Source organism: Pan troglodytes, chromosome X, assembly GCF_028858775.2.
Source record: "Pan troglodytes isolate AG18354 chromosome X, NHGRI_mPanTro3-v2.0_pri, whole genome shotgun sequence".
NCBI lineage: Eukaryota > Metazoa > Chordata > Mammalia > Primates > Hominidae > Pan > Pan troglodytes.
Window position 1 is genome coordinate 115,895,231 of NC_072421.2, and position 27,380 is coordinate 115,922,610.

General features: G+C 39.2%; 1 protein-coding gene across 4 annotated transcripts in view; it reads left to right on the forward strand.

Annotated features, from left to right (window-relative positions):
* The window catches only part of WDR44 (WD repeat domain 44), a 103,860-nt gene that overhangs the window by 49,531 nt on the left and 26,949 nt on the right, over positions 1-27,380 (forward strand). For all 4 annotated transcript variants that reach the window (XR_010154628.1, XM_016943651.3, XM_016943654.3 and 1 more), the window contains 6 exons: positions 1,380-1,516; positions 2,797-2,880; positions 8,742-8,848; positions 11,277-11,428; positions 13,902-14,040; positions 15,307-15,371. Coding sequence is in view for 3 of the 4 variants with exons in the window: in XM_016943651.3 (XP_016799140.1) it covers positions 1,380-1,516; positions 2,797-2,880; positions 8,742-8,848; positions 11,277-11,428; positions 13,902-14,040; positions 15,307-15,371 (684 nt within the window). In the remaining variant the exon portion in view is untranslated. The remainder of the gene's footprint in view (positions 1-1,379; positions 1,517-2,796; positions 2,881-8,741; positions 8,849-11,276; positions 11,429-13,901; positions 14,041-15,306; positions 15,372-27,380) is intronic.

The window sequence follows — 27,380 nt, forward strand, 5'->3', positions numbered from 1 at the left end:
AATTGAAGATTGTCTTTGTTGATATGCTGGATGTAGCATCTCTGACTTAAACTTGCCCTTTCACTGTGTTGCATAGTGGAATAAATATATTGAAAGCAAGGTTTATATTTTATAGAAAGTGGGCTTTAAAAGAACTTGATATTGAGGCCAGGTGTGGTGGCTCACTCCTGTAATCCCAGCACTTTGGGAGGCCAAGGTGGGCAGGTCACTTGAGGTCAGGAGTTTGAGACCAGCCTGGCCAACATGGCAAAACCCTGTCTCTACTAAAAATACAAAAATTAGCCAGGCATGGTGGTGTGCATCTGTAATCCCAGTTACCCAGAGGCTGAGGCAGGAGAATCACTTGAACCTGGGAGGCGGAGGTTGCAGTGAGCTGAGATCACACCACTGCACTCCAACCTGGGCGACAGAGCAAGACTCGGTCTCAAGAAAAAAAATTTAAAATAATAATAATAATAATAAAAGAACTTGATATTATGAATACATGTTATACCAAAATACATTTTTTTATTATTTTAATGGTTTCTTATCATTAAAACTTAGTATGCACCTATTAGCCAACTTATTCAGAATTAAATTTTACAGCAAAATCTTAGTTTATGTTTCTTTAAAACAATACATTTCTTAAAATATTGCACTTTGGAAAACAGTTTGGCAGTTCCTCAAAATGTGAAACATAGTGTTACCATGACCCAGCAATTCCGTTCCTTTGTATATACTAATGAGAAATGAAAACATATGTTCACACAAAAAAATGTACACAAATATTCACAGCATCATCATTCATAACAGCCAGAAAGTGGAAACAACCCAAATGTTCATCACTGATTGGATGGATAAATAAAATGTGGTATATTCATACCATGTTATATTTTTTTAGCAATTAAAAGGAATGAAGGGATAAAGTACTGATACATGCTACAACATGGATAAACCTTGAAAACATCATGTTAGGTTAAAGAAACCGACGTAAAAGGCCATATATTACAGGATTTGATTTATATGAAATGTATGGAATAGGCAAATCTATAGAGACAGAAAGTAGATTGGTATTTGCCAGGGGCTAAAAAGAAAGGGAAATGAGGTGTGACTGCTAATGGGTAGGGAATTTCCTTTTGGGGTGCAGAAAATATTCTGACTTAGTGGCGATAGTTGTACAACTCTGTGAATATACTAAAAACCATTGAATTATATGCTTTAAATGAGTGCATTTTGTGGCATGTGAATTATATCTCAATAAAAATGTTAGAAATTATTGTGTGCAGTATTGAATATATCTAAAAAGCCTTTAGCTTAAATTTTAGGGGATTTTGTAGACTCAAAAAGATAATTAAATTGCAGGTCATCTTGGTGTGATTGTTTTTTTTTTTTAACCTCAGGAAATTTTAGCCAGTGTAATGATTAAGAACCTGGATACTGGAGAAGAAATACCTTTGAGTCTTGCAGAAGAGAAACTACCAACAGGCATTAATCCTCTCACTCTACACATCATGAGAAGGACAAAAGAATATGTAAGGTATGGCCTAATGTTGTTATTTGTCATTTATAGTATTTCAGAGTTGTTAATATTTCTCTGTTAATGAACTATGACAACCCCTAATTTGGTTTCATTCAGTCTTTTTTCTTCTGGAATTAAAATAGAGTTAGATAATGTATGTATTCTTTAACTTTGCTCTTCATTATGACTGTACAGTTACTTGGGGAAAATAGTATAAATATTAAATCCCATAGCACTTAATTTCTCTTTTTTAATGATTTAAATTATACTTGAGACAATATAAAAACAGTGAGGCAGCCAGGCGTGATAGTTCATGCCTGTAATCCCAGCACTTTAGGAGGCTGAGGCAGCGCTTGAATTCAGGAGTTAGAGAGGAGCCTGGGCAACATAGTGAGACCTCATCTCCACAAAAATAAATAAATAAATTAAAATAACAGAAAAATGAGGCTAAAAAGCTATGTAGAATGAATACTTAGTCTTCTGAAACCTTGCTTTAAGGATCATAAATTGTTTAAATATTTGTACTGTTTTTGTAGGATCAGAAAATGGCTTTAAAATGAGATGAGTGACTTTACTACGAGATGTATGTGGCTCTATTGAATCATTTTGGTAAAAGCAGGAGCTATTTTATTAAATGTAATGCAGGATGTACTTAATGAGTGGGGAGGAAGATACCTACAAGTTACTTTATTATTTCCCTATAGCACATTTTGCCAAGCAAAAAGTTTTGTTTGTAGTAGGTTTTTCATAAATTTCTAAATTGCATTCATTTATATGTTGTACATTGAACCTTGCTTAAAGATTCTTTTCTTCAATTTCTGAAGCCTTTAAGTTGTCAGGTCCATCATTTAAATTAAAATTATATGGGCCGAGCACAGTGGCTCACACCCGTAATTCTAGCACTTTAGGAGGCCAAGGCGGGTGGATTGCCTGAGCTCAGGAGTTCGACACGAGCCTGGGCAACATGGTGAAACCCTGTCTCTACTAAAATACAAAAAATTAGCCAGACATGGTGGTGTGCGCCTATAGTCCCAAGTACTCAGGAGGCTGAGGCAGGAGAATTGCTTGAACCAGGGAGGCGGAGGTTGCAGTGAGCCAAGATTGTGCCACTGCACTCCAGCTTGGGCGACAGAGCAAGACTCCATCTCCTAAATAAATAAATAAATAAATAAAATTATGTAAAGCTTATTAGCGTAGTTTTTCTTATTCTGATTAACTGGTTATATAGTAAGTATAAACAGATTTTTAAGAAGTATAGAAGAAATGGCTTCTTTTAAAACAACTTCCCCTTCTTACAGTAATGACGCGGCACAGTCAGATGATGAAGAGAAGTTACAGTCTCAGCCAACAGATACTGATGGTGGAAGGTTAAAACAGAAAACGTGAGTTACAGTACATCCCTTTTCTTCATTTCAAGTTTTTATTTAAAAAAATATGAGAACTACCATACTATTTTAAATCATGCTCCGTGTAGTTTTTATGTCTACCCACCACCATTCCTCCCTGTCCCTCGCTGATGGGTTATGAAGTTGTATTGATTAGTTTTAAAGCATCTGGGCCGGGCGCAATGGCTCACGCCTATAATCCCAGCACTTTGGGAGGCCAAGGCAGGCAGATCTCCTGAGATCAGGGGTTCAAGACCAGCCTGGCCAACATGGTGAAACCCCATCTCTACTAAAAATACAAAAATTAGTTGGGCATGGTGACAGGTGCCTGTAATCCCAGCTACTTGGGAGGCTGAGGCAGGAGAATCACTTGAACCCAGGAGGTGGACTCCACTGCACTCCAGCCTGGGCGACAGAGCAAGACTCCCCCTCAAAAAAAAATGGTAATAATAATAAAGCATCTGACATACAGAAAATGACCAGTAAGTGTTGCACCATACTTGTGTTGTTTTTCTACCAGTAGGTAGGTACGAAAAGTGTTAGTAGAAGAACATGATTGTCCTTGAAGTTGTCTTTTCCCTTTCTCTTTATCTCTGCAATCCTATTTGTCTTTCTAAACCCAACTATAATGAGATTCCTCCTGACCACTACAGTCCATGGCAATTTTCTTTCTTTTCTCAATTTTGGGAATACCTGTAGTCTATAACTTACTTTTTCCCTTTACAATATATTATCTTAAACTGTTTTCAGACAAATACACATTAAACAATCAAAGCATATGTTGCAAAAGGATTCTGATTATGCCATCCTTTGTTTCCCCTACAAACTTCTAGATCAGTGGTGGGCCTGTACATTTTGTTTGATTATACACAAGTCACTAAATTGATAATAATTAACTCTAAGGTCCAAAGTGAATTATCCACTTGAGTCCTTTTCCTAGTGTGTATCAAAGAAAGCATTGAGAATTTTTAGGAAAGATGTACCTAAAATGCAGGCATATGATAGCACCTTAGATATTTGGAACTTGGCCATCTAGTAGTTGCAGTTATTGGGAACCTGAGAATAAGGAATTACTACAATTATTCCGGGACAGATAAACATCCAGAAGAGATGTCACATAGTCCATGCACTAAAGCTCATTATTTTTCTAAGAGAAAAGTTCCTCAGGTTTATTCAAAGCCATTATGCTTATTTCTTACATCATTTTTTTTAAAACTCTGTTCAGTGTCTGAGCTTACTGCAAAATAGAAGCAGCAAACTGTGACAACATGTAAGTTGACACATAAGAATGTCAGGTAATCAGAAAAATGATAAAATAACTCATAATATAGGTGGGTGCAGTGGCTCACACCTGTAATCCTAGCATTTTGGGAGACCAAAGTAGGAGGATCACTTGAGCCCAGGAGTTTGAGAGCAGCCTGAGCAACACAGGTAGACTCACTCTTTACAAAAAAATTTAAAAAATTAGCCAGGCATGGTGGCACACACATGTGGTCTCAGCTACTCAGGAGGCTGACATGGGAGAATTGCTTGAGCCTGAGGGATCGAGGCTGCAGTGAGCCGTGGTCACACCACTGCACTTCGGCCTGGGCGACAGAGCAAGACCTTGTCCCCCACACCCCCCACCAAAAAAAAAAAAACTCATAGCACAATCATTGTACCACAGTGCTTTTCAACCTTTTCTTATGCCATTGACACACAGAGAACATAATAGTATTTGCACTGAATGTTGGGGTAAGCTGGCCATCAGCTGATGGCCAGAGAAGATTGGCCCAGGCTTCCCTGGGCCCTGCCCTGTTGCCTTGAAGGCTGAGTAGGGAACCAATAGTATGGCACACCTGCAATGCATTAGAAAGGCTCTGAATGTATTAAAGAACCAAAATGATGGTAACGATCTTATCCATCAAGGAATGAAATTTAGGGAACATTAAGTGCCATTTAAGAAGGCATAAAAGTAGATATTTTAGAACTATTATCATCTGAAATAATTAAATGTCTGTTTTCTTGGCTTTTAAAGTGGTAGTAAACTTATAATTATCCAGAAAATACAGCTTCAGAGTTATAGGTAGCATAGACCTTATAATGGTTTTAAAAATGGTTTATCATCTGTGTTTTCTGGTTATCAAAAGAAATACAGAAATATGTAAAATAGAAAATGAAAGTTTCTCATAATCTCAGCCCCAGAAATCAGGGGTTTTCTTTTTTTTTTTTTATTATACTTTAAGTTTTAGGGTACATGTGCACATTGTGCAGGTTAGTTACATATGTATACATGTGCCATGCTGGTGCGCTGCACCCACTAACTCGTCATCTAGCATTAGGTATATCTCCCAATGCTATCCCTCCCCCCTCCCCCCACCCCACAACAGTCCCCAGAGTGTGATATTCCCCTTCCTGTGTCCATGTGATCTCATTGTTCAATTCCCACCTATGAGTGAGAATATGCGGTGTTTGGTTTTTTGTTCTTGCGATAGTTTACTGAGAATGATGATTTCCAATTTCATCCATGTCCCTACAAAGGACATGAACTCATCATTTTTTATGGCTGCATAGTATTCCATGGTGTATATGTGCCACATTTTCTTAATCCAGTCTATCATTGTTGGACATTTGGGTTGGTTCCAAGTCTTTGCTATTGTGAATAGTGCCGCAATAAACACACGTGTGCATGTGTCTTTATAGCAGCATGATTTATAGTCCTTTGGGTATATACCCAGTAATGGGATGGCTGGGTCAAATGGTATTTCTAGTTCTAGATCCCTGAGGAATCGCCACACTGACTTCCACAATGGTTGAACTAGTTTACAGTCCCACCAACAGTGTAAAAGTGTTCCTATTTCTCCACATCCTCTCCAGCACCTGTTGTTTCCTGACTTTTTAATGATTGCCATTCTAACTGGTGTGAGATGGTATCTCATAGTGGTTTTGATTTGCATTTCTCTGATGGCTAGTGATGATGAGCATTTTTTCATGTGTTTTTTGGCTGCATAAATGTCTTCTTTTGAGAAGTGTCTGTTCATGTCCTTCGCCCACTTTTTGATGGGGTTGTTTGTTTTTTTCTTGTAAATTTGTTTGAGTCCATTGTAGATTCTGGATATTAGCCCTTTGTCAGATGAGTAGGTTGCGAAAATTTTCTCCCATTTTGTAGGTTGCCTGTTCACTCTGATGGTAGTTTCTTTTGCTGTGCAGAAGCTCTTTAGTTTAATTAGATCCCATTTGTCAATTTTGTCTTTTGTTGCCATTGCTTTTGGTGTTTTAGACATGAAGTCCTTGCCCATGCCTATGTCCTGAATGGTAATGCCTAGGTTTTCTTCTAGGGTTTTTATGGTTTTAGGTCTAACGTTTAAATCTTTAATCCATCTTGAATTAATTTTTGTATAAGGTGTAAGGAAGGGATCCAGTTTCAGCTTTCTACATATGGCTAGCCAGTCCAGAAATCAGTTTTAATAGCATGGTGTATTCGCCATAGAATTTTTTTTTCTCATAAAAGCGGGGCTACTCTATGTCTATAGTTTGTCAACTTGCTGTTTTTTGTTTTTTTTGTTTTTTTGTTTTTTATTTTAGAAAATCAAATATATCATAGACATCTCTTTATATCAGCACTAATAATATATATATTGTAGTCTTTCTGAGAGCCAGATATGAGAGTTAAGTGCTTGGGATATAACAGTTAAGACATTAAGAGGCCAGGCGTGGTGGCTCATGCCTGTAATCCAGCATTTTGGGAGGCCGAGGCAGGTGGATTACCTGAGGTCAGGAGTTCACGACCAGCCCGGCCAACATGGTGAAAGCCCATCTCTACTAAAAATACAAAAAATTAGCTGGGCATGGTGGTGGGCGCCTGTACTCCTAGCTACTCGGGAGGCTGAAGCAGGAGAATTGCTTGAACCCAGGAGGCAGAGATTGCAGTGAGCTGAGATCATGCCTTTGCACTCCAGCCTGGGCAACAAGAGTGAAACTCTGTCTCAAAAAAAAAAAAAAGACATTCAGGATGGGTGCAATGGCTCATGCTTGTAATCCCAGCACTTTGGGAGGCCAAGGCAGGTGGATCACTTGAGTCCAGAAGTTCAAGACCAGCCTGGGCAACATGGCAGGACCCCGTCTCTACAAAAAATACAAAAATTAGCCAGGCATGGTGGTGTGTGCCTGTAATCCCAGCAACTCAGGAGGCAGAGGCAGGTGGGTCTATTGAACCTGGGATGTCAAGGCTGCAGTGAGCCAAAATCATGCCACTGCACTCCAGTCTGGGCAACAGAGCAAGACTCTGTCTCAATTAAAAAAAATTTTAAAAAAAGACATTCGTGGTCTCTGCCTTCATAGAACTTCTGTTAAATGGGAGAAATAGGCATTAAACATGTAATTGCACAGATAAGTCTAGCTACATTTGTAGTGATTGCTATAAAAGAAAAGTTCCCGGTGCTGTGGAAGTATTACAGTAGTTCCCTCTTATCCATGGGGTATACGTTCCAAGATCCCCAGTGGATACCTGAAATCACAGATAGTACCAGACTCTGTATCTACTGTGTTTTTTCTATCTGATAACCAAGAAGGCTACTAAGTAATAAGTGGGTATCGTCTATAGCGTGGAAACACTGGACAGAGGGATGATTCACATCCCAGGTAGGATGGAGCAGGGTGGTGTGAGATTTCATCATGCTACTCAGAATGGCACACGATTTAAAACTTACAAATTGTTTTATTTCTGGGATTTTCCATTTAATATTTTTGGACCATGGTTGACTGGGGTAACCGAAACCATGTAAAGTCAAACTTTGGATAAACGGGGACTATGTAACAAAAACTCTGTCTAAAGTTAAAAAGGCCATTTTGAGAGAGCTGTTTGATCTGAGACCTAAAAAGTGAGTGGGAATTAGCCAAGGGAGAGGTGTTCCAGGCAGAAATAACCACACATGCAAAGCCCCTGAGGTTACTATAAGAGCTTGGCACATTTAAAAAGCTGAGGTTTGCCTCATTAATTTTATTGTATTTCATACCAGCACTTATTTATCTGTTCCTCTATTGACAAAAAATTTAGTTTATTTCCACTTTTTGACTATTCTAAACAGTGTTACATTGAACTTCTCTGTATATATAACTTAACAACTTTTAAAAATACTGTCCCTCATGAGCTCCCATGAATCAGTAAAAATTTACTCCTGATTCATATTTCTTTTGGTTTTAAATATCATCATGTACTGTGCATTGCTTTTTGTAATCTTAATATATGAAATCTGAGACTTAGCTAATTGAAAATGCAATAAGTAAGTCCTATTTATGGAAGCTTGAGATGCATACTTACGTTACCTCGTATTTGGGAATACCTACTAGGAAAACTCAGCCTAATTTTATTACATGCACCTACCCAAACTGAAAGAGAAGGGACAAGGGACCATCTTAAGCTACCAAAGCATTCTATTTTGTGAGGAAATATCTCTTTACTCTTTATTGGTAAAATGTGTTTTTAAGAACAGCTCTCTAAAGCAGCCTTCTCAAAGCAGTTCTCACCCCCAGACTCTCTAAATTGGATTATCTGGGGATGGAGCTGAAGTACCTACACTTTAAACACTCCCCTCTCCACACTACCTCTGCCAATCAATTTTTATTCACCATTGAAAACCAAAGCTCTAGAATATATGAATATTGTAAATTGGGGGAAAGGGTGTATGTTTCCTTTGCCATATTGACTTGAATATGTTTATTCCATAGAATAAGGGATTTGGAACTCAAACACCTATTATTTATGTTTAAAAAAGTTATTTCAAAGTAGTGTACTTTATCAGTCACAGCTAATACATTTGTCTGCAAATTATTGGACTTTTACAGTTAACTGAGTTGATACTTTTTTCATTTTTGTTAAGGACTCAACTAAAGAAGTTTCTTGGAAAATCAGTAAAGAGAGCAAAGCACCTTGCTGAGGAATATGGTGAACGTGCTATAAATAAAGTTAAAAGTGTTAGAGATGAAGGTGAGTTAAAACAGAACATTTCAACTGAACATTCAATTAATTTGTAATCGTCTAAATTTAGCCTGTAGTTTGTAAGAAGCATTCTATTTAAAATAGTAAACCTTTATAGCTGACATCTTAGTATTTCAATAAATAAGGTACTCTATGACTTAATTTTATGAGTGTGAAGAAAAATGGATTTATACATATTTTGTGACTTTTGACAGTCTGAAATGGTTGAGTGTTAAATAATCAGTTATGAATTAGTTTCGTTTGTTTGTTTGTTTGTTTATTTGAGATGGAGTCTTACTCTGTTGCCCAGGCTGGAGTGCAGTGGCGCGATCTCGGCTCACTGCAAGCTCCACCTCCCAGGTTCACACCATTCTCCTGCCTCAGCCTCCCGAGTAGCTGGGACTACAGGCGCCTGCCACCACACCTGGCTAATTTTTTGTGTTTTTAGTAGAGACGGGGTTTCACCGTGTTAGCCAGGATGGTCTCGATCTCCTGACCTCGTGATCTGCCTGCCTCGGACTCCCAAAGTGCTGGGATTACAGGCGTGAGCCACTGCACCCGGCCATAAATTAGTTTTTTAAGGCTATTTGGTTTTGGGTTTTTTTTTTCTTTTTTTTTGAGAAAGTCTTGCTCTGTCGCCCAGACTGGGGTGGAATGGCATGATCTTGGCTCACTGCAACCTCCGTCTCCTGGGTTCAAGCCATTCTCCTGCCTCAGCTTACCAAGTAGCTGGGATTATAGGCACACACCACCACACCTGGCTAATTTTTGTATTTTTAGCAGAGACAGGGTTTTGCCATGTTGGCCAGGCTGGTATTGAACTCCTGACCTCAGGTGATCCGCCCACTTCTACCTCCCAAAGTGCTGGAATTACAGGCATGAGCCACCATGTCTGGCCAAGGCTATTTTTTTCTTTTTTGGAGATGGAGTCTCGCTCTGTCACCCAGGCTGGAGTACAGTGGCACGATCTCGGCTCACTTCAACCTCTGCCTCCTGGGTTCAAACAATTCTCCTGCCTCAGCCTCCCGAGTAGCTGGGATTACAGGCACCTGCCACCACACCTGGCTGATTTTTGTATTTTTAGTAGGGACAGGGTTTCACCATGTTGCCCAAGCTGGTCTCAAACTGATGACCTCAGGTGATCTGCCCACCTCAGCCTCTCAAAGCTCTGGGATTACAGGTGTGAGCCACCGCGCCTCGCCAGCTATTTGGTTTTTACAAATACAGTCAGTCCTCCATATCCATGGGTTCCACATGGAGGGATTCAAACAACCACAGATAGAAAAATATTTTTAAAAATATATAAAAAATAACAATGCAACAATAAAACATAATAGAAAAAATAATATAACAACTATTTATATAACATTTACACTGCAGTAGATATTATAAGTAATCTAGAGATTATTTAAAGTATACAGGGCGAGGCATGGTGGCTCATGCCTATAATTCCAGTACTTTGAGAGGCCAAGACAGGAGAACCGCTTGAGGCCAGGAGTTCGAGACTAGCCTGGTAAAACATAGTGAGACCCTGTCTCTACTAAAAAATAAAAATTAGCTTGGTGTAGTGGCGTGTGCCTATAGTCCCAGCTACTCAGAAGGCCGAGGAGCAGGATTGCTTGAGCCCAAGAGTTCAGAGCTGCAATGAGCTATGATTGCACCATTGCACTCCAACCTGAGACCCTGTCTTTAAAAAAGAAAGCAAGTACATGAAAGGATGTGCATAGGTTATATGCAAATACCGTGCCATTTTATGTTAAGGGATTTGAGCATTTGCAGATTTTGGTACCCATAGCAGGTCCTGCCATGGATACTGGGGAATAACTGTATTTTCAAAATTAGGTAGGGCTGGGTATGGTGGCTCATATCTGTAATCCCAACACTTTGGAAGGCTAAGGCAGGAGGATCACTTAAGCCCAGGAGTTGGAGACCAGCTTGGGCAACATAGTGAGACCCCTGTTTGTATAAAAATAAATAAATAAATTTTTTTAATTAGGTAAATTTTCTAAATTTGCACATATCTTAACCTCCTATGCTTTTGTCATTATTGTACTCATTTGTTTTATTTAATGAAACTTACATAGTACTTATACAGTGCCTGGGACTGTACTAAGCACTTTTACCTGTATTAATTCATTTAATCCCATAGAAACCCTATGAGGTAAGTACCATCATTATCCCCATTTGATAGATGAGAAAACTAAGAGGCATCGAAAGTTGAGTAACTTGCCTGTGGTCACACAGATAATAAATGACAGAGCTGGATTTGAACCTAGCAGTCTGGCATTAGACTCCATGTTTTTAACCAGTATGTTACATAATAAATAAATTTTGCTCTTCCATTTAATGAATTTTCTTGGTATGCAGGAAATATGAAATTATGATAATAGCAATATCTACATTAGCTAGTAGTGATTTCTGTTGCTTTTCTGTTCAGTGTTTCATACTGATCAAGATGATCCTTCATCAAGTGATGATGAAGGAATGCCATACACAAGACCAGTTAAATTCAAAGCAGCGCACGGTTTCAAAGGACCTTATGATTTTGATCAGATCAAAGTGGTGCAAGATCTTAGTGGTGAACATATGGTAAGCAACTTTTTCATTTTTTAGGATTGATACTGTTTTTGTTAAGAGAAATACTTTGGCTTCTACAAAACTATCTCTTTCTATGTATGTAACTTTGCTAGCCTGACTCAAGAACGGTGAATTTATGTTAACATGATTTAATGAATAGGTAATGCAAAGTCTATCTCTGAATTATTCCAGAAGTGACTTATCGGCCAGGTGCGGTGGCTCACGCCTGTAATCCCAGCACTTTGGGAGGCCAAGACAGGCGGATCACTTGAGGTCAGGAGTTCGAGACCAGCCTGACCAACATGGCGAAACCCTGTCTCTACGAAAAATATAAAAATTAGCCAAGCATGGTGGCGGGTGCCTGTAATCCCAGCTACTTGGGAGGCTGAGGCAGGAGAATTGCTTGAACCCAGGAGGCAGAGGTTGTGGTGAGTCGAGTTTGTGCCACTGCACTCCAGCCTGGGCTACAGAGTAAAAAACTCCGTCTCAAAAAAAAAAAAAAAAGAAAGAAAGGAGTTATTGAATAAGTAAACTCTCAGGCTGTATCACTAAGAAAGCTATGCAAAGGCACCAAACTTTAAAGCAGTTAGATTAGAGGGTGGTCTGTAACTTTGAAAAATGTTTAAAATGCTCCCAACCATATTTTAAATAATTTACAAAATATATCAGAAGCTCAATATATGTTGTAAAGTGAGATATTCAGCTAAAACAAGGAGAGAGGTAAAAGTTCAAGTTCTCCTTTAGAGTTCAAATGTACCAATGTAGATGCAATTGCACAAACTGTATTGTGGTTAACCCCTGAAAATGCTAGGAACACAAAGAAGGCAGTGATAAAATTTAGATCTGAATAAATAATACTGTGCCCTTGATCAGGGAATCTGTTTACATTTTAAGTCTAAAAGTTGGCTTAACTAGAATGAAGCAACCATAAATATATTGGATGGCAACCAAATTCAAATTTAAATTTTGATGTTTACAATCTACAGATAAATGTTTGAGTTGATTTTAGTATTTTCCTTAAGGAAATTGATGAATTTCCTAGTACTGTATTGACTCGTTATTTCCTGTTTTAAGTAAAATCTCATCGTAGTAGGCTCCAAATGACTCATTTTTAATACACTTGAATTTTGTAGAAGTGAATGGTTATTTCAATAAATGGGCTGTGGCATAATCTTTTTGATACATCTGAATGTGTATATAATAGTATTTCTTGTAATAAGATTTGGTCTTTCCAACTTAAGAGGTTCATGTTCTTTCTCCCTGCTCCTCCACCCCCACCACACACACATACTTTCCTATTGTTCTCAGTGTCTAGAGATTCTGGTCATATACTTTGAAACCTTGTTTCTAGAGAGAAAAGTAGGATGAGACCACACCATTCCAATACAACTACCTTTTTTTTTTCTCTTTTTGTGGCAGAGTCTCGCTCTGTCACCCAGGCTGGAGTGCAGGGGCGGGATCTCAGCTCACTGCAGCCTCTGCCTCCTGGGCTCAAGCAGTCCTCCCTCGTCAGCCTCCTGAGTAGCTGGGACCACAGGTGTGCACCACCATGCCTGGCTAATTTTTTGTATTTTTTGTAGAGATGGGGTTTCGCCATGTTGCCCAGGCTAGTCTTGAACTCCTGAGCTCAAGTGATCCACCCGCCTGGACCTCCCAAAGTGCTGGGATTACAGGCACGTGCCACCACGCCCGGCCCATTCCAAAACTGTAATACTTCTAAGTGCTCGATGCTATACGGGTCACTGCCAAGGTGGGCTTTAGTCTTCCTCAGTCCTGCTCAGTTGTTAGTGCTGTGCTGAGGGCTCTGCCACCCATCTTTACGTTCAGCTAGGGGACTAAGATCCCCAACTAGGATTTGTGCTTTTCCAATGAAGATTTCTGACCACTTTAGAACTCCCATTTCTGTTAATATGTGGACAGGGTTTGAGTTCTTGAAGTTGTTAGTTTAGATTATGGAACACTACAACTATCTTACCCTACCTTTCTTCTGAAAGTCTACTTTTGTGGTATTATAGCACCATTGAACTTTTGGACTTAAGTAGTGTTAGCAATTTGAGCATTATCTTAGTATATGTAATTTGGCATAATTTTAAACTTTGGCTTTAAAGTAATATCTCTATTTTATTTTATTTATTATTATTTTTAGATAGAGTTTCGCTTTTGTTGCCCAGGCTGGAGTACAATGGCGCGGTCTTGACTCACTACACCCTTCACCTCCCAGGTTCAAGTGATCCTCCTGCCTCAGCCTCCTAAGTGGCTGGGATTACAGGCGCCCGCCACCATGCCCAGCTAATTTTTGTATTTTTAGCAGAGATGGGGTTTTACCATGTTGGCCAGGCTGGTCTCGAACTCCTGACCTTAGGTGATCCACCTGCCTCAGCCTCCCAAAGTGCTGAGATTACAGACGTGAGCCACCATGCCAGGCCAAAAGTAAAGTCTCTAAAGGTGTAAAGTATTAACTTTGAAACTTCTTTTGTTTTTATAGGGAGCTGTTTGGACCATGAAATTTTCTCACTGTGGCCGATTACTTGCCTCAGCTGGACAAGACAATGTAGTGAGAATATGGGCTTTAAAAAATGCTTTTGACTATTTCAACAATATGCGAATGAAATACAATACTGAAGGTATTTTTCATCTATTTAAAAATCTACAGAAACCTGAAGTTTTTACATTTTAGGTATACTGATGCCCTACTTTTCTGGCAGTCATTTGCAGCAACCACTACTTATGATAATAGCCAAAAACTTGAAAGTAAGACAGACGTCAGTGGCAAAAAGTCTCTAAACCCAATGAAAAGAGCTGCCACAAAGCTTTTGATTTATTCCTTTCCAGGTGTAGTGTGTAGTTAATTTCATCAGCTATTGAGAACATGATATTTGGTTTCCTCTGGCAACCTTCAGTTCTATCCTAGGTTAAAATAGAATTGCTAATTAAACTGGAAAAAGAATGAAAATCATATATATCCCGTAAGTAAAAATGATTAAGGAAAGAGTCATGGAAAATGAATGTGAATTGTCAATATATCAAGGGATATATGAAAAAATGTTGAAAAGAGAAGCCTCAGAACATTATGTACACACTGATTACAACTATGTACAGATATTTATGTATCATGGTGTTATCAGGAAAGTATGTAGAACTGATGTAAATTTGGGCTTTAAGTTCATGGGATTCTTTTCTAATAACTATTTAACTGTGTAATAAGTTTTTTCCACACCCTCCCCGCCATCAAGTAAGGCTGCAAACGAGAAGTAAAGCATAGGAGAAAGGAGAAGAAAGGTGGCCATGGGTGAGAGTATATAGTCAAAGCACCAATTTGAGGAACATAAAAGTCTAGGGAGATTCACTAAACTGGCAAGCTAGGCCTCATATACTTGAGTAAATCCTGTGAGTATTGCTTGCATTATGTTTCAGTACTTAGTTGAAGATGATAATAATTTGACAAGAAGTTAAACTGTGGTTACTATATGGTGAGTTTTTCTAGTCCTAGCTGTGTGTCATTTCTTTTACTGCCCTGCCAAGAGCAAAAAGACTATTTTCAGTGGCCCTTGAGACTAACCCCAGCCCTGAACCTTTCTGCTCCTTTATTGTTCCTCTTGCTACTTGTCATGATTAATAAGAATGTGTTCTATTCGAATACTGAGGATTTAATGGTATTTTGTTTACTAAAGTAGGGAAATGGTTAAGCCATTTTATGAAGTTTTTATGTAAAAATGATTGAAACAAATATTTTGGCTCTTAAGGGTTATGCCTCAATTGTTAGTATTTTTCTAGAATACTGTATTCTCTAACTATTAGACATTGCTGTGTCATTACTTCTGAATGTTATATTTTGGTGGGTCTGTGTGTGTACATACATGCCTTTTTTACAATTATTATGTTGTTTTTAGGACGTGTGTCCCCATCACCCTCTCAGGAAAGTCTAAGTTCATCAAAATCGGATACAGATACAGGGGTATGCTTATTGTTTTATGGTTACTCTGTTTTCAGGTATGATTTAATTTGTTTACCATAAAGTATTTTTGTGTATCAGAAATTACAGTTGCATGAAGACACTTAATATAAAATTAAGATGTATCATTAGAACCAAGAGTTTCTTCAATTAGAAGAAATTAGCAAATGAAAATTTTTGATGTTTAAAGGTTGCCAGACAGTGAATACTATTGCTCAGGGTACTATACCACTAATGTAAACTTAAATAATACAAAAGCCCCTCCCCTCAAATCCATGTTAGACATTTTTAAAATAATGATAATAGATACCCAAATAAGAGGTAATTAAGGAAAGAAAAAAGATATTTAAGTATTTTAATTTTCTAACCTTCTTGGTTTAATAAACACTTTATCACAGTTTCAGATAAGGTATCTTAATGATTTTCATTTGGTTTTAGAGCTGGAAGGTTAAATATAACCAATTTTAAACCTATAAAGCAGAATACACAATATTGTACTAAGTTGTCACCTGTGCTTTTTGTGTGTTGCATTAGGTAAGGGTGATATAAACAAGAGAACCTAAAATGTCTACCTGCTCAACAGTATTTTCCTGAGATTTCATTGGCTCCAGTATTTGACACTACGTTTTCTCCTTCTCCTGGCTTTCCATGGTTCTGTTTCCCTTTGTTCTCTTATACTCCCACTGTTTCTTCTTCCATCTCCTTACATTTACTGTTTCTCAGGGTCTGTTCTTGGCCATTTTCAATAGACATATTTATGCTCTTCTTCTAGTCCTGAACTGGCTTTAGATCTGTAATTCTTTGTTTACTTTCAGTAACTTTATGATTTTTAAACAAGAACATTATTGTGCTTGCTGCCTTTTCACATAATATATAGGATCTCTTTATCTACATGTAATCCAACCACATCAACTAATAGGTCCAAAACTAAACTCCTTCAACAAATGTTTTCTGAGTGCCTGCTATATGTGGCAGACACTGCTACATGCTATAAAATCAAATGAGACATATTCTCTGTCCTCAGGGATCTTGTGAACTAGTGAAATGGGTAAACTCACAATTACAGTATTAGATGGTGATATTCTACAGAAGGTACTACACAAAAATAGGTTAGCCTTATAAATCACAGTGTTAGGAATAGTTTCCTGGAAACTTGTTATTTGAGCTAGGATTTAGCTATATGAGAGAAGAAAGGAAGGAGCGTGTCAGACCCAGGGACTAGCAAGTGCAAAAGCATGGAGGCTAGTATGTTAAAGGTACCACAAGGAATTACACATGGCTGGGAAAGGTGCATTTGTGAGATTGGTGGGAGAGGTAGGCAGGAGTGGAATTTTAAATGACTTTTTGTGATGAACCAAGATGGAACTTTATCCTGCAAACTACTGGGAGCAGGGTGGGGCTTTGAAGGATTTCACTCAGAGGCATAATTACCATGTTCAGATTTTTGTTTTAGAAAGAGTATTCTGGTAGTATTGTGAAGGATAGACTAGGTGGGGGCTTCAGGTTTGAGACAGGGAGACCATGTAAGAGGCTATTAACCCAGAGAAATGGTTACTTCCGATTTTGATGATTATGATACCAGTAGAGCTAGAAACTGTAAAGATAAGCTGAATTGAGAGATGTAAAATAAGTCTAATTTGTAGGACTTGGTGACTGACTAGCTGGGGTAGTAAAAGTGAGTAGCCTGGGATGAATCACAGGTGTCTGGCTTGCGTAGTTAGCTACATGGTAATGGTCACTCATAGAAATATTTTTTATATTTTAATTTTTCCATAAGTTATTGGGGTACAGGTGGCATTTGGTTACATAAGTTCTTTAGTGATTTTGGTGCACCCATCACCCAAGCAGTATACACTGCACCTATTTGTAGTCTTTTATTCCTCACCCTCCTCCCACTCTTCCTCCCAAGTCCCCAAAGTCTATTGTATCATTCTTACATCTTTGCGTCCTCATAGTTTAGCTCCCACATATCAGTGAGAACATACAATGTTTGGTTTTCCATTCCTGAGTTACTTCTCTTAGAATAATAGTCTCCAATCTCATCCAGGTTGCTGCAAATGCTGTTAATTCATTCCTTTTTATGGCTGAGTAGTATTCCATCGTGTATACATACCAGTTTCTTTATCCACTCGTTGATTGATGGGCATTTGGGTTGGTTCCACGTTTTTGCAATTCCAAATTGTGCTGCTATAAACGTGCGTGTGCAAGTATCTTTTTCTAATAATGACTTCTTTTCCTCTGGGTAGATACCCAATAGTGGGATTGATGGATCAAATGTTAGTTCTACTTTTATTTCTTTAAGGAATCTCCACGCTGTTTTCCACAGTGGTTGTATTAGTTTACATTCCCACTAGCAGTGTAGAAGTGTTCCCTGATCACCACATCCACGCCAACATCTATTTTTTGATTTTTTATTATGGCCATTCTTGCAGGAGTAAGATGGTATCACATCGTGGTTTTGATTTACATTTCCCTGATTATTGTGATGTTGAGCATTTTTTCATACGTGTGTTGGCCATTTGTATATTTTTTTGAGAATTGTCTATTTATGTCCTTAGCCCACTTTTTGATGGACTGTTTTTTTCTTACTGATTTGTTTGAGTTTGTTGTTCATTCTGGATATTAGTTAGTCCTTAGTTGGATGTATAGATTGTGAAGATTTTCTCCCACTCTGTGGGTTGTCTGTTTACTCTGCTGACTGTTCCTTTTGCTGTGCAAAAGCTCGTTAGTGTAATTAAGTCCCAACTATTTATTTTTATTGCATTTGCTTTTGGGTTCCTGGTCATGAAATCCTTGCCTAAGCCAATGTCTAGAAGGGTTTTTCCAATGTTATCTTCTAGAATTTTTATGCTTTCAGGTCTTAGATTTGAGTCCTTAATCCCTCTTGAGTTGATTTTTGTATAAAGTGAGAGATGAGGATCCAATTTCATTATCCTACACGTGGCTAGCCAGTTATCTCAGCACCATTTGTTGAAAAGGGTGTCCTTTCCCCACTTTTTATGTTTTTGTTTGCTTTGTCAAAGATCAGTTGGCTGTAAATATTTGGGTTTATTTCTGGGTTCTCTATTGTTTTCCATTGGTCTGTGTGCCTATGTTTATACCAGTACCATGCTGTCTTGGTGACTATGGCCTTATAGTATAGTTTGAAATCAGTAAGTGTGACGCCTCCGTATTTGTTCTTTTGCTTAGTCTTGCTTTGGCTGTGCGGGCTCTTTTGGTTCCATATGAATTTTAGAATTGTTTTTTCTAATTCTGTGAAGAATGATGTTGGTATTTTGATGGGGATTGCATTGAACTTGCGATTGCTTTTTTTTTTTTTATGTTCCATGGTTTTTTTTTTTTTTTTCCATTACTGGATATATACCCAAAGGACTATAAATCATGCTGCTATAAAGACACATGCACACGTATGTTTATTGCGGCACTATTCACAATAGCAAAGACTTGGAACCAACCCAAATGTCCAACAATAATAGACTGGATTAAGAAAATGTGGCAGATTGCTTTTTGAAGTATGGCCATTTTCACAATATTGATTCTACCCATCCATGAGCATGGGATGTGTTTCCATTTGTTTGTGTCGTCCATGATTTCTTTCAGCAGCGTTTTGTAGTTTTCCTTGTAGATGTCTTTCGCCTCTTTGGTTAGGTATATTCCTAAGTATTTTATTTTTTTGCAGCTTTTGTAAAAGTGATTGAGTTATCGATTTGATTCTTCACTTGGTTGCTGTTGGTGTATACAAGAGCTACTGATTTGTTTACATTAATCTTGTATCTGGAAACTGTGCTGAATTCTTTGATCAGTTCTGAGCTTTCTGGAGGAGTCTTTAGGGTTTCCGAGGTAAATGATCATATCGTCAGCAAACAGTGACAGTTTGACTTTCTCTTTACCCATTTGAATGCCCTTTATTTCTTTCTCTTGTCTGATTGCTCTGGCTAGGACTTCCAGTACTGTGTTGAAGAGGAGTGGTAAGAGTGGGCATCCTTGTCTTGTTCCAGTTCTCAGAGGGAATGCTTTCAATTTTTCCCCATTCAGTATTATGTTGGCTGTGGGTTTGTCATAGATGGCTTTTATTACACTGAGATATGTCACCTGTATGCTGATTTTGCTGAGAGTTTTAATCATAAAGGATGCTGGATTTTGTCGAATGCTTTTTCTGCATCTATTGAGATGATCATGTGATTTTTGTTTTTAATTCTGTTTATGTGGTGTATCACATTTATTGACTTGCATATGTTAAACCATCCCTGCATCCCTGCTATGAAACCCACTTGAACTGGGTGGATTATCTTTTCGATATGTTGTTGGATTTGGTTAGCTAGTATGTTGTTAAGGATTTTAGCATCTATGTTCATCAGGGATATTGGTCTGTAGTTTTCTTTTTTGGTTGTGTCCTTTCCTGATTTTGGTATTAGTGGGTGATGCTGGCGTCATAGAATGAATTAGGGAGGATTCCCTCTTTTTCTATCTTGTGGAATAGTGTCAAAAGAATTGTTACCAATTCTTCTTTGAATGTCTGGTAGAATTCTGCTGTGAATCCATCTGGTCCTGGACTTTTTTTGAGATGGAGTCTCACTCTGTCGCCCAGGCTGGAGTGCAGTGGCGCAATCTCAGCTCACTGCAGCCTCCGCCTCCTGGGTTCCAACGATTCTCCTGCCTCAGCCTTCCTGGTAGCTGGGATTACAGGCACACACCACCATGCCCGGCTAGTTGTTGTATTTTTAGTAGAGACGAGGTTTCAACATGTTGGCCAGGCTAGTCTTGAACTCCTGGCCTCAGGTGATCCGCCTGCCTCGGCCTCCCAAAGTACTGGGATTACAGGCATGAGCCATCGTGCCCAGCCAGTCCTGGACTGTTTTTTTTGTTGATAATTTTTAAATTACCATTTCAATCTCGCTGCTTGTTATTGGTCTGTTCAGGGTATCTATTTCTTCCTAATTTAAGCTAGGAGGGTTTGTATTTTTCCAGGAATTTATCCATCTCTTCTAGGTTTTCTAGTTTATGTGCATAAAGGTGTTCATAGTAGCCTTGAATGATCTTTTGTATTTCAGTGATGTCAGTTGTAATATCTCCTGTTTCTCTTCTTAATGAGGTTATTTGGATTTTCTCTCTTATTTTCTTGGTTAATCTTGCTAACAGTCTATCAATTTTATTTATCTTTTCAAAGAACCAGCTTTGTGTTTCATTTATCTTTTGTATTTTTTGTTTGTTTCAATTTCGTTTAATTCTGCTCTGATCTTGGTAATTTCCTTTCTTCTGCTGGCTTTGGGTTTGGTTTGTTCTTGTTTCTCTAGTTCCTTGAAGTGTGACCTTAGCATGTCAGTTTGTGCTCTTTGAGTCTTTTTGATGTAGGCATTTATAGGGCTATGAACTTTCCTGTTAGCACCACCTTTGCTGTATCCCAAAGGTTATGATAGATTGTTTCATTATTGTCATTCAGTTCAAATAATTTTTTAATTTCCATCTTGATTTCATTTTTGACCGAGTGCTCATTCAGGAGCAGGTTATTTTATTTCCATGTATTTGCACGGTTTCGAAGGTTCCTTTTGGAGTTCATTTCCAGTTTTATTCCACTGTAGTCTGAGAGAGTGCTTGATATAATTTCAATTTTCTTAAATTTATTGAGGCTCGTTTTATGGCCTATCATATGGTCTATCTTGGAGAAGGTTCCATGCACTATTGAATAGAATGTGTATTCTGCAGTTGTTGGATGGAATGTTCTGTATATATATCTGTTAAGTCCATTTGTTCCAAGGTATAGTTTAAATTCGTTGTTTCTTTGTTGACTTTCTGCTTTGATGACCTCTCTAGTGCTGTCAGTGGAGTATTGAAGTCCCCAACTATTATCGTGTTGCCGTCTATCTCATTTCTTAGGTCTATTAGTAATTGTTTTATAAATTTGGGAGCTCCAGTCTTAGGTGCATAAATGTTTAGGATTGTGATATTTTCCTGTTGGACACGGCCTTTTACTGTTATATCATGTCCCTCTTTGTCTCTTTTAAATGCTGTTGCTTTAAAGTTTGTTTTGTGTGATATAAGAATAGCTACCCCTGCTCGCTTTTGGTGTCCATTTGCATGAAACGCCTTTTACCACCCCTTTAAGTTTATTTGAGTCCTTATGTCTCCTGAAGACAGCAGATAGTTAGTTGGTGGGTTCTTATCCATTCTGCATCTCTGTATCTTTTAAGTGGAGCATTTAGGCCACTTACATTCAATGTTAGTATTGAGATGTGAGATACCTCATAGTGTTATTTGTTGCCTGTGTACCTTGGTTTTTTTGTTTTTGCTTTTTAACTTACATTTTTGTTTTATAGGTTCTGTATGATTTATGCTTTAAAGAGGTTCTGTTTTAATGTGTTTCCAGGATTTGTTTCAAGATTTAGAGCTCGTTTTAGCAGTTCTTATAGTGGTGGCTTAGTAGTGGCAAATTCTCTCAGCATTTGTTTGTGTGAAAACGACTGTATCTTTCCTTCATATATGATACTTAGTTTTACTGGATACAAAATTCTTAGTGATAATTGTTTTGTTTGAGGAGGCTGAAGATAGGGCCCCAATCCCTTCTAGCTTGTAGGGTTTCTGCTGAGAAATCCGCTGCTAATCTGTTAGGTTTTCCTTTATACGTTACCTGGTGCTTTTGTCTCACAGCTCTTAAGATTCTTTCCTTTGTCTTAACTTTAGATAACGTGATGACAGTGTGCCTACGCGATGATCATTTTGTGATGAATTTCCCACTTGTTCTTTGTGCTTCTTGTATTTGAATGTCTAGGTCTCGAGCAAGGCCGGGGAAGTTTTCCTTGATTATTCCCCCAAATATGTTTTTCAAACTTTCAGACATCTCTTCTTCCTCAGGAACATCAGTTATTCTTAGGTTTGGTGTTTAACATAATCCCAGACCTCGTAGAGGCTTCATTCATATTCTCTTATTCTTTTTTCTTTGTCTTTGTTGTATTGGGTTAATTTGAAGACCTTGTCTTTGAGCTCTGAATTTCTTTCTTCTACTTGTTCAATTCTATTGCTGAGACTTTCCAGAGCATTTTGCATTTCTATAAGTGTGTACAGTGTTTCCTGAAGTTTTTATTGTTTTTTTTCTTTATGCTATCCATTTGCTTGAATATTTCTCCCTTCACTTCTTGTATCGTTTTTTGGATTTCACTGCATTGGGCTTTGCCTTTCTCTGGCGCCTCCCAGATTAACTTAATAACTAACCTCCTGAATTCTTTTTCAGGTAAATCAGGGATTTCTTATTGGTTTGGATGCATTGCTGATGAACTAGTGTGATTTTTGGGGGGTTGTTAAAGAGCCTTGTTTTGTCAAATTACCAGAGTTGGTTTTCTGGTTCCTTCTCATTTGGGTAGGCTCTGTCAGAGTCTAGGGCTGAAGGCTGTTGTTCAGATTCGTTTGTCCCACTGGGTGTTCCCTTGATGTAGTACTCTTCCCTTTTTCCTATGGATGTGGCTTCCTGTGAGCCTAGCTGCAGGGATTGTTATCTCTCTTCTGGGTCTAGCCACCCAGCAAGTCTACCCAGCTCTGAGCTGGTACTGGAGGTTGTCTGCAGAGAGTCCTGTGATGTGAACCGTCTATGGGTCTCTCAGCCGTGGATACCAGCACCTGTACCAGTGGAAGTGGCAGGGGGGTGAAATGGACTCTGTGAGGGTTCTTAGCTTTGGTGGTTTAATTTTCTATTTTTGTGCTGGTTGGCCTTCTGCTGGGAGGTGGCGCTTTCCAAAGAGCATCAAGCTATGGTAGTATGGATTGGAAATGGTGGTGGGTGGGGCCCTAGAACTCTCAAGAGTATATGCCCTTTGTCTTCAGCTACCAGGGTGGATAAGGAAGGCCCATCAGGTGGGGGCAGGGCTAGGTGTGTCTGAGCTCAGAATCTCCTTGGTTGGGTCTTGCTGAGGCTGCTGTGGGGGATGGATGTGATGATCCCAGGTCAATGAAGTTGCGTACCTAGGAAGATTATGGCTGCCTCTGCTGAGTCATGCAGGTTGTCAGGGAAGCGGGGGAAAGCTGGCAGTCACAGGCCTCACCCAGCTCCCACACAAACAGAAGGGCCAGTCTCACTCCCACCATGCCCCCTCAACAGCCCCAAGTCTGTTTCCAGGCAGTAGGGGATCTGGGCCTGAGAACTTGCCCCAGGCTACCCACCTCCCAGCTGTGAAAGAAAAAGGCTTGGTTCTTCCCCCACCTATGGAGTTTGCACACCGGATTCGTGCCCTCCCCCTTCTGGCCAGGAGGCTTCTCGCCAGTTCGAATTGTTACAAAGTTCAGCTGGAGACTTCCTTCTCCCTATAGTGTTTCCCCTCCTATTCCTCTGGCTGCCCTCCCGAAGGATCCCTGTGGTGCCAGGCAGGAATGGCCTGCTTGAAGACCCAGCGAGCTCCCAAGGCTTTCCTGCTGCTTCCTCTACTTCTATATTTCGCTGGGCTCTCTAAATTGACTCAGCTCCAGGTAAGGTCAGAAACTTATCCTGCAAACAGACGTTCAGTTTCCCCAGTGGGGTGTGTGTTCCGGAGAGGAGGATCTCCCTTTCCCACTTCTGCAGTTTGGGCACTCACAGTATTCGGGGTGTCTCCTGGGTCCTGCAGGAGCATTCTGCTTCCTTCAGAGGGTCTGTGGGTTCTCTTGGGATTCCTAGTTCTTTCTTGCAGTCGATCTGCAGCTAAAATTCATGGTGTGAGCCTCCGCATGCTGCTCTGTCCATCTGAGTAGGAGCTGCAATCTAGTCCTGCCTCCTGTCTGCCATGATGGCATCCCATTATGTTTAAAATGTTTCTTATAGATAGCGTATAGTTAGACCATGTTTTTTTTACCCACTCTGCCAGTTTCTGTTTTTTAATTGGTACATTTATACCATTTAAACTTACTGTAATTATTGCTACTTTAAACTTAAATCTGTCATCTTTATGATCATTCATTGAAATATTTTCATCATTCACCCACAAACCTGCTTCTCCTCACTTCTGAACCTTATTTAGTGGCATCAACATCTACAAGTTACCTTGTTAACTCAATCAAAAATACTCCATTACTTTTTCTTCCTTACCCACATTTCAAATTAGTAACAAATTCCTAGCCACTCTACCCCCACCCACAAATACCTGTGGAACTTACCCCCTCATCCCTAATTGTCACACACATCGTCTAGGTCTTCAACACTCATTTAAATGCTTGCCATAGTCTCCTAATTGTTTTTTCTGCCTCTGGTCTCTACCCAATTCATTTTCTACACTGCCACCAGCCAGCCAGGTTTTTCAAAACAGATTGACTGTGCCATTGTGTGGTTTAAATTTTTTTTTTCTTTTTTTTGAGACAGAGTCTCGCTCTGTCGCCGAGGCTGGAGTGCAGTGGCATGATCTCGGCTCATTTGCAACCTGCGCCTCCCGGGTTCAAGGGGTTCTCCTGCCTCAGCCTCCCAAATAACTGGGATTACAGGCACTCACCACCATGCCCAGCTAATTTTTGTGTTTTTAGTAGAGATAGGGTTTCACCATGTTGGCCAGGCTGGTCTTAAACTCCTGACCTCAAGTGATCCTCCCACCTCGGCCCCCCAAAGTGCTGGGATTACAGGCGTGAGCCACCATGCCCAGCCTTGCGGTTTAAAATCTTTTGACGGCCCTTTATCTCCCCCACAATAAGATTCTTCCCTGTATTGCCTAATCTTAACTTTTGACTCAGTTCCAATTCCCTAGTGCCTGTGCATCCTACCAGCCGTGCCTGATACAGGTCTGTACACTATAAACACTTTCACTTTCATGTCTCTGTCCCTGCTGTTTGCTTTGCCTTCACAGGGCAAAGCCCTACTTATCCTTCAAGATTCAGCTCAAATATCTTATTATTTTCCCTGAATCCAGCAGATAAAATTGTTCTTCATTTGTATTCTAATAGTACATCATAGGTACTTTTATACTGATATTACCATGTCTTTCTTGTTAGTCTCCCTGGCTAGGCTCTGGGCTGATTGAAGGCAAAGAACTGTACCTCACAGATTTTACTATCCTTGGAATCTAATTCCATTCCTGACTGTAGCAGGCCCATAATCATGTTGAATTCCTGCCTGTGGACCTTATTCCTATTGTTCCCCTTATTTGGATGTCTTGATCATCTTTCTATTCAAAGCATGCCCATTCTTCATGGCCCGCTTCCTCCATAAAGCCTCACTGACTAATGTAGCAGTGATAATTTTAACTGCTTTGCTTTAGGGAAAAGGGCTTGCTTTTATTAGTTTAATTTACCATACAGTTTCCAGGCATTGATTACTATTAAAAATAGAGACTATCTGTAGTATCTTTTATTGTGCTTATTTCAGCAATCCTACTTATAGATCCTCAGCTACATCCATCTAACCCCAAACAGACCTAAGTAACTCACAATTTTATTGAATACAAAGCCTTTTTACATGAGAAATAACATTTATATCCATTGTTTTCAGGAAGAGATCATTTGGGGTTTGTTTCCCTTCTGTCATTTTATTTGGGGACAGTTAAAAGAGGCTTCTATTTCACATGCCATTAGAGTTTGACACCAGAAATTATCTTTTAACCTAGTGCTAGCCACAGTGAGGCACAGTAAACACAATGGAGTTTATGTTCCTGATGTGTGTATTCTTTTTTTCTTATGATAGTGATATCTTTTTCATCTCTTTTGAAGTACTTTTTCAGTCTGTTGTCTTAGCATCTGTGTGGAATATAATATATAAAAGTATTGTACAGTCGAACATACAGAGTGATGTACCCAAGATCACTCACCTATGCATTGGTAATGCCAAGCCTAGAATTCTGGCTACTTTCTGTTTCTGTTAATTTTCAAAATTAGCTCAATAAATGTAAGAAAGACAGGAAGAGGTGCATGTTTAATATGCTCCATTATCTTAGACACTTATAAAGTAGGGATTTTTTTAATAGTTGGGTTTTGCAGAGACTGTTAGACCTCATGGCTTCTAAGAATTGATAATTGCATCAGATTGCAAGTATGAATATACTGTATCCATTTTAATAAGTATAAAATTTCTTTTTGATACTAGAAGCTGTAAGTATGCTATGTACCTAGAAAGTAATGTTTTTCTTGCAAATTTATGTTTAATGTGCATGACTAGGGAACATTAGCATAGGTGTTGTAGCATTTAACTGCTGCTTAAAATTTTTGAGAATAGGCCAGGTGCAGTGGCTCATGCCTATAATCCCAGCACTTTGGGAGGCCCAGGCAGGAGGATTGCTTGAGTCCAGGAGTTTGAGACCAGTCTGGGTAACATAACAAGACTATGTCTCTATTTAAAAAAATATATATATAGCCAAGCATGGTGGCATGTACCTGTAGTCCAGCTACTTGAGAGGCTGAGGCATGAGGATCACCTGAGCTGAGGAGTTTGAGGTTACAGTGAGCTGTGATCAGCACTGCACTCCAGCCTGGGCAACAGAGCAAGACCCTGTCTCGAATAAATTTTTTTGAGCCAGGCGCGGTGGCTCATGCCTGTAATCTTAGCACTTTGAAGAGGCCGAGGGCAGGCGGATCACCTGAGGTCAAGTGTTCAAGACCAGCTTGGCCAACATGGTGAAACCCGGTCTCTACTAAAAATACGAAAATTAGCTGGGCATGGTGGCATGTGCCTATAATCCCAGCTACTTGGGAGGCTGGGGCAGGAGAATTGCTTCAACCGGGAGGCGGAGGTTGCAGTGAGCCAAGATCGCACCATTGCACTCCAGCCTGGGTGACAAGAGCAAAACTCCGTCTCAAAAAAAAAAAGAAAAATTTCTGAGAGTATATCATTAGAATCTAGAACTTGGGTAAAGGAAGTTAACTATAAGGGAGTGAGAGAATTTTTGTGAAATGTAGGTATGCAGTATTTGATACAGATTTGTCTTGGTACTATTAATAGCCTCACTTTACAAATGAAGGTTTAGAGCTGTTAAGTAACTCAACAATTTCACACAGTCATAGCATCAGTATTAGAACCCTGCTCTGTCTCTAGAGCTTATGTTTTTAACCATTATGCTCCAATAGTTGACATCTTGA